At 46.8% G+C, this 16,209-nt stretch overlaps 1 protein-coding gene across 1 annotated transcript; it reads right to left on the minus strand.

Annotated features, from left to right (window-relative positions):
• Positions 1-233: 233 nt before the first annotated feature.
• Positions 234-2,606, minus strand: LOC119321817. Its single transcript, XM_037595348.1, has 3 exons — positions 1,710-2,606; positions 1,332-1,561; positions 234-1,203 (listed from the first exon to the last, which is right to left on the minus strand). The coding sequence occupies exons 1-3, from the start codon at positions 2,485-2,487 to the stop codon at positions 460-462; spliced, it is 1,752 nt and encodes a 583-aa protein (XP_037451245.1). The 5' UTR covers positions 2,488-2,606; the 3' UTR covers positions 234-459.
• Between the last annotated feature and the right edge of the window lie 13,603 nt (positions 2,607-16,209).

Consider the following 16,209-nt stretch of genomic DNA (forward strand, 5'->3'; position numbering starts at 1 on the left):
AAATAAGCAAGTGTGTCATGCACCTGAAGAAGATTCACTTGCTTCTTCAAGTAAAACCAGATTATCTGTCTAATCAGACTGCATAAACTGAAAAAGAAAAATGCTACTGCCTAAACAGTTTCTTCAAGCAAATGTGTCATGCCAGCAGGTAGAAGTCTCATGCTATGCTACCATAATAATACAAGTCAGCAACCACAAGCATAGTAATTAATCAGAGAACAGACCTTAGCAGATTAATCAACACAGAAATGCTTTCAAACAGCATATTAAAAGTCACAGTCAATACACAACCAAACAAATAGTTGCCTGGTGCATCAGTCATAGTTGGACAGGTTATATATATAGCTAATCCAATGCAGATGCATAGCATAAGGCATAGTTGGACAACTTACATATATAACTAAACACGATGCAGAAATACTACTACAGGAACTTCAACAAGCTAATACCAAGCAGTTCTTAAAAGATTCGTTCCGTGTCAGGCTCTCCATTCAGCCCCACTTGTGTGAACGCAACCTCTGGTTCGTCCCTTTGAAAATCCCTGTCAACACCCGCAAGCATCTCCACGTCCAAAGCAAGACGGGACCAAGCAACAGAGATCTCCACCTCGGCACCGAGGAGGCAACACCGACCACGATCTATGTTGCATTCTTGGGCTTCGAAGCAGACCTGCGCTTTTGCAGGGAGAACGCCAGGTGGTGCATAGGCCTGTATTTCAACTTCCAGCTGTCCGCTTGGTTCTACAGAAACAACTTGCCTTGACAGATAAAGGTATCCATCTGAACGCGCAGGTCTACTTCCATCTTTTGAATCAAGCAGCAAGATTTCCCCAGACGAAGGCTGAGCAACATACTTGATTTCACCATCACTGTCCTCCATAAGTTCCCGTGATGCCGGGGAGCAAGCAACCCGAACACCATGTCCAAAAGGCCACGCCCCATTGTCTTTGATGACACGTACGCCAATGATGGTGGCCTGGACCGAACCTAGAAATCGCTCCAAGCGTAACTCCATCGTGCAGAAGCAGTTCTGAAAGCAGATGGTGGATACACCAATACGGCATCGGGTTTGGCGGTATGTATCTGTGATCAACGGCCTGTCCCGAGACTTGACGCTGCCTTTCACCATAAGCTGGACCTCATAACTGACATAGTCCTCAAACAAAACAGCGCGAGACGGGCCGATCAGGCGCAGATAAGGATCCTGCATGCACAAGCATCATCATATCAGCCACCGCATTAATTAATAATCAACAAGGTAGGACGCGGGCATACAGGCAAGAAGATACACAAAAGAAAATGGAGAGCAAATTAATACACCAGCAACCGTACATTTTGAGTAAGTTCTTGGGAGTTGCTCCTATCGCAAAAGAAGATAAGGTTGCGGTTGTAGTCCACGCCATCACGGGCAGCGACCACACCATACACGGACAATGGAAATTTGAAGCCACCTTTCACCTCTGTAAGCTTGACAGAGAAGATCTGCACGGCAGGTTCTATGCCAGCGCCCCATGGGATGCGCCCAGGTGCCAAGTGTGTAAACTGCATGGAACTCACTGTCGCTGCACCCAAGTAAATCAGATGTCAGAAATCTAACATGAACCGAGTAAATCCCCTATTCCCTTGTTAAGGAAGGGCAACCGTCGAAGGTAAACTAGTTAAATTAAACAAGAGTGAGAAAACAAAGCCACATGGTTAATTACTACTCACTCTTGTTAAGGAAGTGGCCGCTGCGTCGGCTAAACGCAGCCTCCCAGTCACGACTGAAGGACTCAAACATGAGCTTCTCGGTAGACATCACCCTCTTCTCCTTGGCTAATTGTGCCTCTGATTTGCCTCTGTCTACCTCATCGTCGTCAACACAATCAGTGTCAGCTCGATCATGGCCATCACCGTTTATGGACACTTTTGCCCCCATCACTGCCTCAGCATCAATCTCCGAAATTGGTGTGGAGCCGGTGATCCTCTGGACCTCCTCCTCCTCCATGGCTGGCTTGCCACACTCCATCTTATCCTCTTCCTCGTCGTCACCAGAACCATCAGCACCATCATCATCATCTGAAATTGGATCTGCTCCTAATGTCGAACTCAGATCACTGAGACCATTCATATGCTTCCCCGAGGGGTCCGACAGATCAGAGATCGCGGGGGAGGTGTGGGCAGTTCCGGCAGTTATCCCCATCCGCTTGCGCAAGACCTTGATACGATTGTCGAGAAAACCAAGCCCCTTCTGCGTGCCCAAACTACGGTAGGAGTTGGAAGAATCGAACCTCTCCTTCTCGGGCGTGCCCTTGTCCTTCTTCTGCTTCTTCTTCTTCTTCTTCATCAGCGTATTGCGGAGGTCCGTGAAGAACTCGAGCTCATCAGCAAGGTCAGCTCGATTCCTCTTGCGACGAGGCTGATTCCGCTGCACGACCTTCTCTTCCATCTGCATCTCCAACTCACGAGGCGTCTGTACCTCCTCTTTTGCCGGGCTGCCACCCGCCATCGCTCGCCTTTTTGTGGTTCCCTCGCCTCCCGCCGCACCCCGCCGCCGCCGCCGCCGCCGCCTATCTTAGGGTTTCACGAAAGAGGGATTTTGTTTTTCTTGAGCGATTCTAGGGAAACTTTTGGACTCATCAGTTCGGCCGTGGGGTGGTTATACTTTTCGTTTCTCTCTCAGCCGACCCGGCCCGGCCCGGCCCGGACAAATAGATCGAGAAGCACCGCCCCCGCAAGGGGGTGATCCCTAGTCCGCACAAGGTTTGTTATTAGTACTCTACAGGCTCGTAATTGTCTAAAAAAAAAAACTCTATAGGCTCGTAATTGTCTCAAAAAAAAACTCTATAGGCTCGTAAGGGTTTGTTTTTCCTCTTTTTATTTTTTAATCTAGAACACCTTGCATTCCAATTACGGAGGACCGACTATATAGGCGGTCACGGCACGGATTACATCGTCAGGAAAGTCCGACAGCCACACACGTAGGCTGCTCGGATCACCACTCGACCCAAGGGCCGCCAACAAATGTGCTGGCCTATTACATAACCGAGGACAGTTCGCTACTTGGTACTGAACGAAGCCTGGCCGTAGCAGAAATTTTTGTTGGGGAACGTAGCAGAAATTCAAAATTTTCTACGCATCACCAAGATCAATCTATGGAGTAATCTAGCAACGAGGGGAAGGAGAGTGCATCTACATACCCTTGTAGATCGCTAAGCAGAAGCGTTCAAGTGAACGCGGTTGATGGAGTCATACTCGCGGTGATTCAAATCGCGGAAGATCCGATATAGCGCCGAACGGACGGCGCCTCCGCGTTCAACACACGTACAGCCCGGGGATGTCTGCTCCTTCTTGATCCAGCAAGGGGAGAGGAGAAGTTGAGGGAGAACTCCGACAGCACGACGGCGTGATGGTGGTGGAGCTCGTGTTTTTCCAGCAGGGCTTCACCAAGCACTACGGAGGAGGAGGAGGTGTTGGAGGAGGGAGAGGGCTGCGCCAAGCGAAGGGTGTGCGGCTGCCCTCTCTCTCCCTCACTATATATAGGGGTAAGGGGGGTGGAGGAGGCGCCCTAGGGTTCCCTAGGGGAGGGGCGGCGGCCACAGGGGAAACCCTAGATGGGTTTGGGCGCCCCCACCCCCTAGGAAACTTGCCCCCCAAGCCGCGAAGGAGGGCTGCCCTAGGGGAGGCGCCCCCACCTCTCCTGGTTACATGAGAGGGGCTGGGAGGGGCGCACCACCCCTTAGTGGGCTGGTTTTCCCCTTCCCCTTTGGCCCATGAGGCCCTCCAACACTTGTCGGGGCTCCCGAAACACCTTTCGGTCATGCTGGCCATAGCCTGGTACCCCCGGAACACTTCCAGACTCCAATACCCTTCGTCCAATATATCGATCTTCACCGCCAGACCATTCCGGAACTCCTCGTGACGTCCGGGATCACATCTGGGACTCCGAACAACCTTCGGTAACCACATACTATTTTCCATAACAACTCTAGCGTCACCGAACCTTAAGTGTGTAGACCCTACGGGTTCGAGAATCATGCAGACATGACAGAGACAACTCTCTGGCCAATAACCAACAGCGGGATCTGGATACCCATGTTGGCTCCCACATGTTCCACGATGATCTCATTGGATGAACCACGATGTCGAGGATTCAATCAATCCCGTATTCAATTCCCTTTGTCTAGCGGTATCGTACTTGCCCGAGATTCGATCGTCGGTATCCCGATACCTTGTTCAATCTCATTACCGGCAAGTCTCTTTACTCGTTCCGTAACACATCATCCCGTGATCAACCCCTTGGTCACATTGTGCACATTATGATGATGTCCTACCGAGTGGGCCCAGAGATACCTCTCCGTCACACGGAGTGACAAATCCCAGTCTCGATTCGTGCCAACCCAACAGACACTTTCGGAGATACCCGTAGTGTACCTTTATAGCCACCCAGTTACGTTGTGACGTTTGGTACACCCAAAGCATTCCTACGGCATCCGGGAGTTGCACAATCTCATGGTCTAAGGAAATGATACTTGACATTAGAAAAGCTTTAGCATACGAACTACACGGTCTTTGTGCTAGGCTTAGGATTGGGTCTTGTCCATCACATCATTCTCCTAATGATGTGATCCCGTTATCAACGACATCCAATGTCCATGGTCAGGAAACCGTAACCATCTATTGATCAACGAGCTAGTCTACTAGAGGCTTACTAGGGACATGGTGTTGTCTATGTATCCACATATGTATCTGAGTTTCCTATCAATAAAATTATAGCATGGATAATAAACGATTATCATGAACAAGGAAATATAATAACAATAACTAATTTATTATTGCCTCTAGGGCATATTTCCAACAGTCTCCCACTTGCACTAGAGTCAATAATCTAGTTCACATCGCCATGTGATTAACACTTACAGGGCACATCGCCATGTGACCAACATCCAAAGAGTTTACTAGTGTCACTAAACTAGTTCACATCATCATGTAATTAAGACTCAATGCGTTTTGGGGTTTGATCATGTTTTGCTTGTGAGAGAGGTTTTAGTCAACGGGTCTGTAACATTCAGATCCGTATGTACTTCGCAAATCTCTAGGTCATATTGTAAATGCTGCTTCCACGCTCCACTTGGAGCTATTCCAAATGGTTGCTCCACTATACGTATCCGGTTTGCTACTCAGAGTCATTCGGATAGGTGTTAAAGCTTGCATCGACGTAACCCTTTACGCCGAACTCTTTATCACCTCCATAATCGAGAAATATGTCCTTATTACTCCAAGGACAATTTTGACCGTTGTCCAATGATCCATTCCTGGATGACTCTTGTACCCCTTTGCCAGACACGTGGCAAGGCACACATCAGGTGCGGTACTCAGCATAGCATACTGTAGAGCCTACGTCTAAAGCATAGGGGACAACCTTCGTCCTTTCTCTCTCTTCTGCCGTGGTCGAGCTTTAAGTCTTAACTTCATACCTCACAACTTAGGCAAGAACTCCTTCTTTGACTGATCCATCTTGAACACCTTCAAGATCATGTCAAGGTATGTGCTCATTTGAAAGTACCATTAAGCGTTTTTGATCTATCCTCATAGATCTTGATGCTCAACGTTCAAGCAGCTTAATCCAGGTTTTCCCTTGAAAAACACTTTCAAATAACCCTATATGCTTTCCAGAAATTCTACATCATTTCTGATCAACAATATGTCAACAACATATACTCATCAGAAATTCCATAGTGCTCCCACTCACTTCTTTGGAAATACAGGTTTCTCATAAACTTTGTATAAACCCAAAATCTTTGATCATCTCATCAAAGTGAATATTCTGACTCCGAGATGCTTGCTCTAGTCCAAGGAAGGATCGCTGGAGCTAGCATACCTTTTAGCATCCTTAGGATAAACAAAACCTTTCTGATTGTATCACATACAACCTTTCCTTACGAAAACTGGTAAGGAAACTCGTTTTGACATCCATCTACCAGATTTCATAAGTGCAGCTAATGCTAACATGATTCCGACGGACTGAAGCATCGCTACGAATGAGAAAATCTCATCGTAGTCAACTCCTTGAACTTGTGAAGAACTCTTCGCCACAAGTCGAGCTTCATAGACGGTGACATTACCGTCCACGTCCGTCTTCTTCTTAAAGATCCATTTATCTCAATGGCTTGCCGATCATCGGGCAAGTCCACCAAAGTCCATGCTTTGTTCTGATACAAGGATCCTATCTCGGATTTCATGGCTTCTAACCATTTGTCGGAATATGGGCCCACCATCGCTTCTCCATAGCTCGTAGGTTCATTGTTGTCTAGCAACATGACCTTCAAGACATGATTATTGTACCACTCTGAAGTAGTACGCATCCTTGTCACCCTACGAGATACGGCAGTGACTTGATCCGAAACTTCATGATCACTATCATGAGCTTCTACTTCAATTGGTGTAGATGCCACAGGAACAACTTCATGTGCCCTACTACACACTAGTTGAAGTGACGGTTCAATAACCTCATCAAGTCTTCGCCATCCTCCCACTCAATTCTTTCGAGAGAAACTTTTCCTCGAGGAAGGACCTAATTCTAGAAACAATCCCTTTTGCTTCCGGAACTGAGACTGGAGGTATACCCAACTATTTTGGGTGTCCTATGAAGATGCATTTATCCGCTTTGGGTTTGAGTTTATCAGCCTGAAACTTTTTCACATAAGCGTCGCAGCCCCAAACTTTCAAGAAACGACAACTTAGGTTTCTCCAAACCATAGTTCAAACGGTGTCGTCTCAACGGAATTCCGTGGTGGCCTATTAAAGTGAGTGTGGTTGTCTCTAATGCCTAACCCATGAACGATTGTGGTAATTCGACAAGAGACATAATGGTACACACCATATCCAATAGGGTGCAACTATGATGTTCGGACACACCATCACACTATGGTGTTCCAGGCGGTATTAATTGTGAAACAATTTCCACAATGTCTTAATTGCGTGCCTAAGTTCGTAACTCAGATACTCATCTCTATGATCATATCATAGACATTTTATCCTCTTGTCACGATGATCTTCAACTTCACTCTGAAATTACTTGAACCATTCAATAATTCAGACTTGCGTTTCATCAAGTAAATATACAGTATCTACTCAAATCAACCGTGAAGTAAGAACACACCGATATCCACTGTGTGCCTCAGCACTCATTGGACTGCACACATCAAAATGTATTACTTCCAGCAAGTTGCTTTCTTGTTCCATTTTACTGAAAACGAGGCTTTCAGTCATCTTGCTCATGTGGTATGATTTGCATGTCTCAAGTGATTCAAAATCAAGTGTGTCTGAATGGTCCATTTGCATGGAGTTTCTTCATGCATATACACCAATAGACATGGTTCGCATGTCTCAAACTTTTCAAAAATGAGTGAGTCCAAAGATCCATCAACATGGAGCTTCTTCATGCGCTTTATACCAATATGACTTACATGGCAGTGCCACAAGTAGGTGGTACTATCATTACTATCTTATATCTTTTGGCATGAACATGTGTATCACTACGGTCGAGATTCAATAAACCATTGATTTTAGGTGCAAGACCATTGAAGGTATTATTCAAATAAACAGGGTAACTATTATTCTCCTTAAATGAATAACCGTATTGCGATAGACATAATCCAATCATGTCTGTGTTCAACGCAAACACTAAATAACAATTATTTAGGTTTAACACCAATCTCGATGGTATAGGGAGCGTGCGATGCTTGATCATATCAACCTTGGAAACACTTCCAACACATATCGTCAGCTCACCTTTAGCTAGTCTCCGTTTATTCCGTAGCTTTTATTTCGAGTTACTAACACTTAGCAACCGAACCGGTATCTAATGCCCTGGTGCTACTAGGAGTACTAGTAAAGTACACATTAACATAATGTATATCCAATATACTTCCATCGACCTTGCCTGCCTTCTTATCTACCAAGTATCTAGGGTGGTTCTGCTTTAGTGTCCGTTCCTCTCATTACAGAAGCACTTAGTCTCGGGTTTGGGTTCAACCTCGGGTTTCTCCACTAGAGTAGCAGCTGATTTGCCATTTCATGAAGTATCCCCTCTTGCCCTTGCCCTTCTTGAAACTAGTGGTTTTACTAACCATCAACAATTGATGCTCCTTCTAGATTTCTACTTTAGTGGTGTCAAACATCGCGAATATTTCAAGGATCATCATATCTATCCCTGATATGTTATAGTTCATCACGAAGCTCTAGCGGCTTGGTGGCAATGACTTTGGAAAAACATCACTATCTCATCTGGAAGATTAACCCCCACTCGATTCAAGTGATTGTGGTACTCCGACAATCTGAGCACAAGCTCAACGATTGAGCTTTTCTCCCTTAGTTTGTAGGCTAAGAAACTCGTCGGAGGTCTTATACCTCTTGACGTGGGCACGAGCCTGAAATCCCAATTTCAGCCCTCGAAACATCTCATATGTTCCGCAACGTTTCGAAATCGTCTTTGGTGCCTCAACTCTAAACCGTTTAACTGAACTATCACGTAGTTATCAAAACGTGTATGTTAGATGTTCGCAACACCCACAGACGACGTTCGAGGTTCAGCACACTGAGCGGTGCATTAAGGACATAAGCATTCTACGAAGCAACGAGGACAATCCTCAGTTTACGAACCTAGTCCGCATAATTGCTACTATCAACTTTCAACTAAAATTTCTCTAGGAACATATCTAAACAGTAGAACTAAAGCGCGAGCTTATGACATAATTTGCAAAGATCTTTTGACTATGTTCAGGATAATTAAGTTCATCTTATGAACTCCCACTCAGATAGACATCCCTCTAGTTATTTAAGTGATTACATGATCCGAGTCAACTAGGCCGTGTCCGATCATCACGTGAGATGGACTAGTCATCATCGGTGAACATCTTCATGTTGATCGTATCTACCATACGACTCATGCTCGACCTTTCGGTCTCTTGTTTTCCGAGGCCATGTCTGTACATGCTAGGCTCGTCAAGTCGACCTAAGTGTTTTGCGTATGTAAATCTGGCTTACACCCATTGTATGTGAACGTTAGAATCTATCACACCCGATCATCACGTGGTGCTTCGAAACAACGAACTTTCGCAACGGTGCACAGTCAGGGGGAGCACTTTCTTGAAATATTAATGAGGGATCATCTTATTTACTACCATCGTTCTAAGCAAATAAGATGCATAAACATGATAAACATCACATGCAATCAAAAAGTGACATGATATGGCCAATATCATTTTGCTCCTTTTGATCTCCATCTTCGGGGCTCCATGATCATCATCATCACCGGCATGACACCATGATCTCCATCATCATGATCTCCATCATCGTGTCTACATGAAGTTGTCTCGCCAACTATTACTTCTACTACTATGGCTAACGGTTTAGCAATAAACTAAAGTAATTACATGGCGTTGTTTAATGACACGCATGTCATACAATAAATTAAGACAACTCCTATGGCTCCTGCCGGTTGTCATACTCATCGACATGCAAGTCGTGATTCCTATTACAAGAACATGATCAATCTCATACATCACATATCATTCATCACATTCTTTTTGGCCATATCACATCACATAGCATACCCTGCAAAAACAAGTTAGACGTCCTCTAATTGTTGTTTGCATGTTTTACGTGGCTGCTATGGGTTTCTAGCAAGAACGTTTCTTACCTACGCAAAAACCACAACGTCATATGTCAATTGCTATTTACCCTTCATAAGGACCCTTTTCATCGAATCCGATACGACTAAAGTGGGAGAGACTGGCACCCGCTAGCCACCTTATGCAACTAGTGCATGTCAGTCGGTGGAACCTGTCTCACTTAAGCGTACGTGTAAGGTTGGTCCGGGCCGCTTCATCCCACAATACTGTCGAAACAAGATTGGACTAGTAACGATAAGCATATTGAACAAAATTAACGCCCACAACAACTTGTTTTCTACTCGTGCATAGAAACTACGCATAGACCTAGCTCTGATACCACTATTGGGGAACGTAGCAGAAATTCAAAATTTTCTACGCATCACCAAGATCAATCTATGGAGTAATCTAGCAACGAGGGGAAGGAGAGTGCATCTACATACCCTTGTAGATCGCTAAGCGGAAGCGTTCAAGTGAACGGGGTTGATGGAGTCGTACTCGCGGCGATTCAAATCGCGGAAGATCCGATCTAGCACCGAACGGACGGTGCCTCCGCGTTCAACACACGTACAGCCCGGGGACGTCTCCTCCTTCTTGATCCATCAAGCGGAGAGGAGAAGTTGAGGGAGAACTCCGACAGCACAACAGCGTGGTGGTGGTGGAGCTCGTGGTTTTCCAGCAGGGCTTCACCAAGCACTACGGAGGAGGAGGAGGTGTTGGAGGAGGGAGAGGGCTGCGCCAAAGGAAGGGTGTGCGGCTGCCCTCTCTCTCCCTCACTATATATAGGGGTAAGGGGGTGGAGGAGGCGCCCTAGGGTTCCCTAGGGGAGGGGCGGCGGCCACAGGGGAAACCCTAGATGGGTTTGGGCGCCCCCACCCCCTAGGAAACTTGCCCCCCAAGCCGCGAAGGAGGGCTACCCTAGGGGAGGCGCCCCCACCTCTCATGGTTACGTGAGAGGGGCTGGGAGGGGCGCACCACCCCTTAGTGGGCTGGTTTTCACCTTCCCCTTTGGCCCATGAGGCCCTCCAACGCTTGCCGGGGCTCCTGAAACACCTTTCGGTCATGCTGGCCATAGCCTGGTACACCCGGAACACTTCCGGACTCCAATACCCTTCGTCCAATATATCGATCTTCACCGCCGGACCATTCTGGAACTCCTTGTGACGTCCGGGATCACATCTGGGACTCCGAACAACCTTCTATAACCACATACTATTTCCCATAACAACTCTAGCGTCACCGAACCTTAAGTGTGTAGACCCTACGGGTTCGGGAATCATGCAGACATGACCGAGACAACTCTCCGGCCAATAACCAACAGCGGGATCTGGATACCCATGTTGGCTCCCACATGTTCCACGATGATCTCATCGGATGAACCACGATGTCGAGGATTCAATCAATCCCGTATTCAATTCCCTTTGTCTAGCGGTATAGTACTTGCCCGAGATTCGATTGTCGGTATCCCTATACCTTGTTCAATCTCGTTACCGGCAAGTCTCTTTACTCGTTCCGTAACACATCATCCCGTGATCAACCCCTTGGTCACATTGTGCACATTATGATGATGTCCTACCGAGTGGGCCCAGAGATACCTCTCCGTCACACGGAGTGACAAATCCTAGTCTCGATTCGTGCCAACCCAACAGACACTTTCGGAGATACCCGTAGTGTACCTTTATAGCCACCCAGTTACGTTGTGACGTTTGGTACACCCAAAGCATTCCTACGGCATCCGGGAGTTGCACAATCTCATGGTCTAAGGAAATGATACTTGACATTAGAAAAGCTTTAGCATACGAACTACACGATCTTTGTGCTAGGCTTAGGATTGGGTCTTGTCCATCACATCATTCTCCTAATGATGTGATCCCTTTATCCACGACATCCAATGTCCATGGTCAGGAAACCGTAACCATCTATTGATCAACGAGCTAGTCTACTAGAGGCTTACTAGGGACATGGTGTTGTCTATGTATCCACACATGTATCTGAGTTTCCTATCAATAAAATTATAGCATGGATAATAAACGATTATCATGAACAAGGAAATATAATAATAATAACTAATTTATTATTGCCTCTAGGGCATATTTCCAACAATTTTGCTTCAGGGAAGAGAACTCCCAGTGGTCCACGGTCCTGGCCGGAAGAAGACACAGCTTGCTGCAGGGTCAAACAGTCCGTCTCAAACACTACGTGTCCCATGCCCCGCGCTTCAGCGATCCTGATAGCTTGGATTAGAGCCTCTGTCTCCGCCTGTAATGCTGAACTTTGGTAGACCAACTTCCCCGCTGCAGCTAGAAGAACCCCGCCCTTCGTGTCCCGTGCAATCGCTCCGCATCCACCCTCCCCCGTCGCAGGGTTAAGAGCTGCATCAAGGTTTATTTTTATGAACTCATGGGGGGGCGTCCATCTGGGGTTGGGTTTGATTTGCTCCATCAACCTTTTGCACAAGAACTCCCGCCACTCTGCTATGGCGTGCCCAACATGTGCGTGAAACTCCTCACTCGACCGTCGCGTCTGCTTATGATTAGCTTTGTTTCTCTCAGACCACCAAGACCACAAAGTACATATGGACTGCAGTTTCTGTTCTTCCGGAAGGTTTCAGATTGCCTGGAGCATGTCCTTGGGGGTTTGACACGTGAGAAGCTTTTGGCATACCAGCTCCAGTCCCCCATCCCTCTAGACTTTCTTGACCTCTTTGCACCGCAAGAATAAGTGTGCACCATCTTGAGGAACCCAACGGCAAATCACACATTTTGTATCTAGCTCACCCTAGTTCGTTCCACATTCCTCAACAGGGGGTGGCTATTGTGCGCTAGTCGCCACATGAAATGATGCACTCTACGAGGACACGGGGTCGACCATAGCTTCTTCCAGAATTTTGCCGCTATTTCTGAACCAGCTGAACTCTCTCCCCTTGGGTGTGCGCCCTGTTTCTCCTGCAGCTCGACGTACAATCTATAGGCAGAGCGGACGGAGAACAGTCCTTTCGAATCATAGTACCAAGCCACAAAATCGTCATAATGCTCAAAGATTGAGATGCTCAGAATGGTTGTTGCGTCCCTGGGGCAAAAGGTCTGACCTACAAGTTGGACATCCCACGTGTTGGTTGTCGAATCCAGGAGTTATGAGACTTTCGTCAAGATGTTTGCACCTTGCAAAGTACTAGGCAGCCGTGTATCATTTGAGGGCAGCGAGGGGTCCGACCAAATGTTTGTTGGAAATATGCCCTAGAGGCAATAATAAATTAGTTATTATTACTATATTTCCTTGTTCATGATAATCGTTTATTATCCATGCTATAATTGTATTGATAGGAAACTCAGATACATGTGTGGATACATAGACAACACCATGTCCCTAGTAAGCCTCTAGTTGACTAGCTCGTTGATCAATAGATGGTTACGGTTTCCTGACCATGGACATTGGATGTCGTTGATAACGGGATCACATCATTAGGAGAACGATGTGATGGACAAGACCCAATCCTAAGCCTAGCACAAAGATCGTGTAGTTCGTATGCTAAAGCTTTTATAATGTCAAGTATCATTTCCTTAGACCATGAGATTGTACAACTCCTGGATACCGTAGGAATGCTTTGGGTGTACCAAATGTCACAACGTAACTGGGTGGCTATAAAGGTGCACTACGGGTATCTCCGAAAGTGTCTGTTGGGTTGGCACGAATCGAGACTGGGATTTGTCACTCAGTGTGACGGAGAGGTATCTCTGGGCCCACTCGGTAGGACATCATCATAATGTGCACAATATGACCAAGGGGTTGATCACGGGATGATGTGTTATGGAACGAGTAAAGAGACTTGCCGGTAACGAGATTGAACAAGGTATAGGGATACCGACGATCGAATCTCGGGCGAGTACTATACCGCTAGACAAAGGGAATTGAATATGGGATTGATTGAATCCTCGACATCGTGGTTCATTCGATGAGATCATCGTGGAACATGTGGGAGCCAACATGGGTATCCAGATCCTGCTGTTGGTTATTGGCCGGAGAGTTGTCTCGGTCATGTCTACGTGTCTCCCGAACCTGTAGGGTCTACACACTTAAGGTTCGATGACCCTAGGGTTATAGGGAATAGATATATGTGGTTACCGAATGTTGTTCGGAGTCCCGGATGAGATCCCTAACGTCACGAGGAGTTCTGAAATGGTCCGGCGGTGAAGATCGATATATTAGACGAAGGGTATTGGAGTCCGGAAGAGTTCCGGGGGTACCAGGCTATGGCCAGCATGACCGAAAGGTGTTTCGGGAGCCCCGGCAAGTGTTGGAGGTCCTCATGGGCCAAAGGGGAAGGGGCAAGCCAGCCCACTAAGGGGTGGTGCGCCCCTCCCAGCCCCTCACCTAACCAGGAGAGGTGGGGGCGCCTCCCCTAGGGCAGCCCCCCCTCCTGGCTTGGGGGGCAAGTTTCCTAGGGGGTGGGGGCGCCCAAACCCATCTAGGGTTTCCCCTGTGGCCGCCGCCCCTCCCCTAGGGAACCCTAGGGCGCCTCCTCCACCTCCCTTACCCCTATATATAGTGAGGGAGAGAGAGGGCAGCCACACCCAAGTTCTGGCGCAGCCCTCCCCCTCTCCCAAGTCCTCCTCCTCTCCCGCGATGCTTGGTGAAGCCCTGCAGGATTGCCACGCTCCTCCACCACCACCACGCTGTCGTGCTGCTGCTGGACGGAGTCTTCCCCAACCTCTCCCTCTCTCCTTGCTGGATCAAGGCATGGGAGACGTCACTGGGCTGCATGTGTGTTGAACGCGGAGGTGCCATCCGTTCGGCACTAGGATCATCAGTGATTTGGATCACGACGAGTACGACTCCATCAACCCCGTTCACTTGAACGCTTCCGCTTAGCGATCTACAAGGGTATGTAGATACACTCCCCCTTCCCTCGTTGCTAGATTACTCCATAGATTGATCTTGGTGTTGCGTAGAATTTTTTTGAATTTCTGCTACGTTCCCCAACAGTGGCATCATGAGCTAGGTCTATGCGTAGTTTCTATGCACGAGTAGAACACAAGTTGTTGTGGGCGTTGATTTTGTTCAATATGCTTACCGTTACTAGTCCAATCTTGTTTCGACGGTATTGTGGGATGAAGCGGCCCGGACCGACCTTACACGTACACTTACGTGAGACAGGTTCCACCGACTGACATGCACTTGTTGCATAAGGTGGCTAGCGGGTGCCAGTCTCTCCCACTTTAGTCGGATCGGATTCGATGAAAAGGGTCCTTATGAAGGGTAAATAGCAAATTGACATATCACGTTGTGGTTTTTGCGTAGGTAAGAAACGGTCTTGCTAGAAACCCATAGCAGCCACGTAAAACATGCAAACAACAATTAGAGGACGTCTAACTTGTTTTTGCAGGGTATGCTATGTGATGTGATATGGCCAAAAAGAATGTGATGAATGATATGTGATGTATGAGATTGATCATGTTCTTGTAATAGGAATCACGACTTGCATGTCGATGAGTATGACAACCGGCAGGAGCCATAGGAGTTGTCTTAATTTATTGTATGACCTGCGTGTCATTGAACAACGCCATGTAATTACTTTACTTTATTGCTAAACCGTTAGCCATAGTAGTAGAAGTAATAGTTGGCGAGACAACTTCGTGGAGACACGATGATGGAGATCATGATGATGGAGATCATGGTGTCATGCCGGTGACGATGATGATCATGGAGCCCCGAAGATGGAGATCAAAAGGAGCAAAATGATATTGGCCATATCATGTCACTTTTTGATTACATGTGATGTTTATCATGTTTATGCATCTTATTTGCTTAGAACGACGGTAGTAAATAAGATGATCCCTCATTAAAATTTCAAGAAAGTGTTCCCCCTAACTGTGCGCCGTTGCGAAAGTTCGTTGTTTCGAAGCACCACGTGATGATCGGGTGTGATATATTCTAACGTTCACATACAACGGGTGTAAGCCAGATTTACACACGCGAAACACTTAGGTTGACTTGACGAGCCTAGCATGTACAGACATGGCCTCGGAACACAAGAGACCGAAAGGTCGAGCATGAGTCGTATGGTAGATACGATCAACATGAAGATGTTCACCGATGATGACTAGTCTGTCTCACGTGATGATCGGACACGGCCTAGTTGACTCGGATCATGTAATCCCTCAGATGACTAGAGGGATGTCTATCTGAGTGGGAGTTCATAAGATGAACTTAATTATCCTAAACATAGTCAAAAGATCTTTGCAAATTATGTCGTAAGCTCGCGCTTTAGTTCTACTATTTAGATATGTTCCTAGAGAAAATTTAGTTGAAAGTTGATAGTAGCGATTATGCGGACTAGGTCCGTAAACTGAGGATTGTCCTCGTTGCTTCGTAGAAAGCTTATGTCCTTAATGCACCACTCAGTGTGCTGAACCTTGAACATCGTCTGTGGATGTTGCGAACATCTGACATACACGTTTTGATAACTACGTGATAGTTCAGTTAAACGGTTTAGAGTTGAGGCACCAAAGACGATTTCGAAACGTCGCGGAACATATGAGATGTTTCGATGGCTGAAA

This window comes from Triticum dicoccoides, chromosome 6B (genome assembly GCF_002162155.2).
Source record: "Triticum dicoccoides isolate Atlit2015 ecotype Zavitan chromosome 6B, WEW_v2.0, whole genome shotgun sequence".
In the NCBI taxonomy this organism is placed as follows: domain Eukaryota; kingdom Viridiplantae; phylum Streptophyta; class Magnoliopsida; order Poales; family Poaceae; genus Triticum; species Triticum dicoccoides.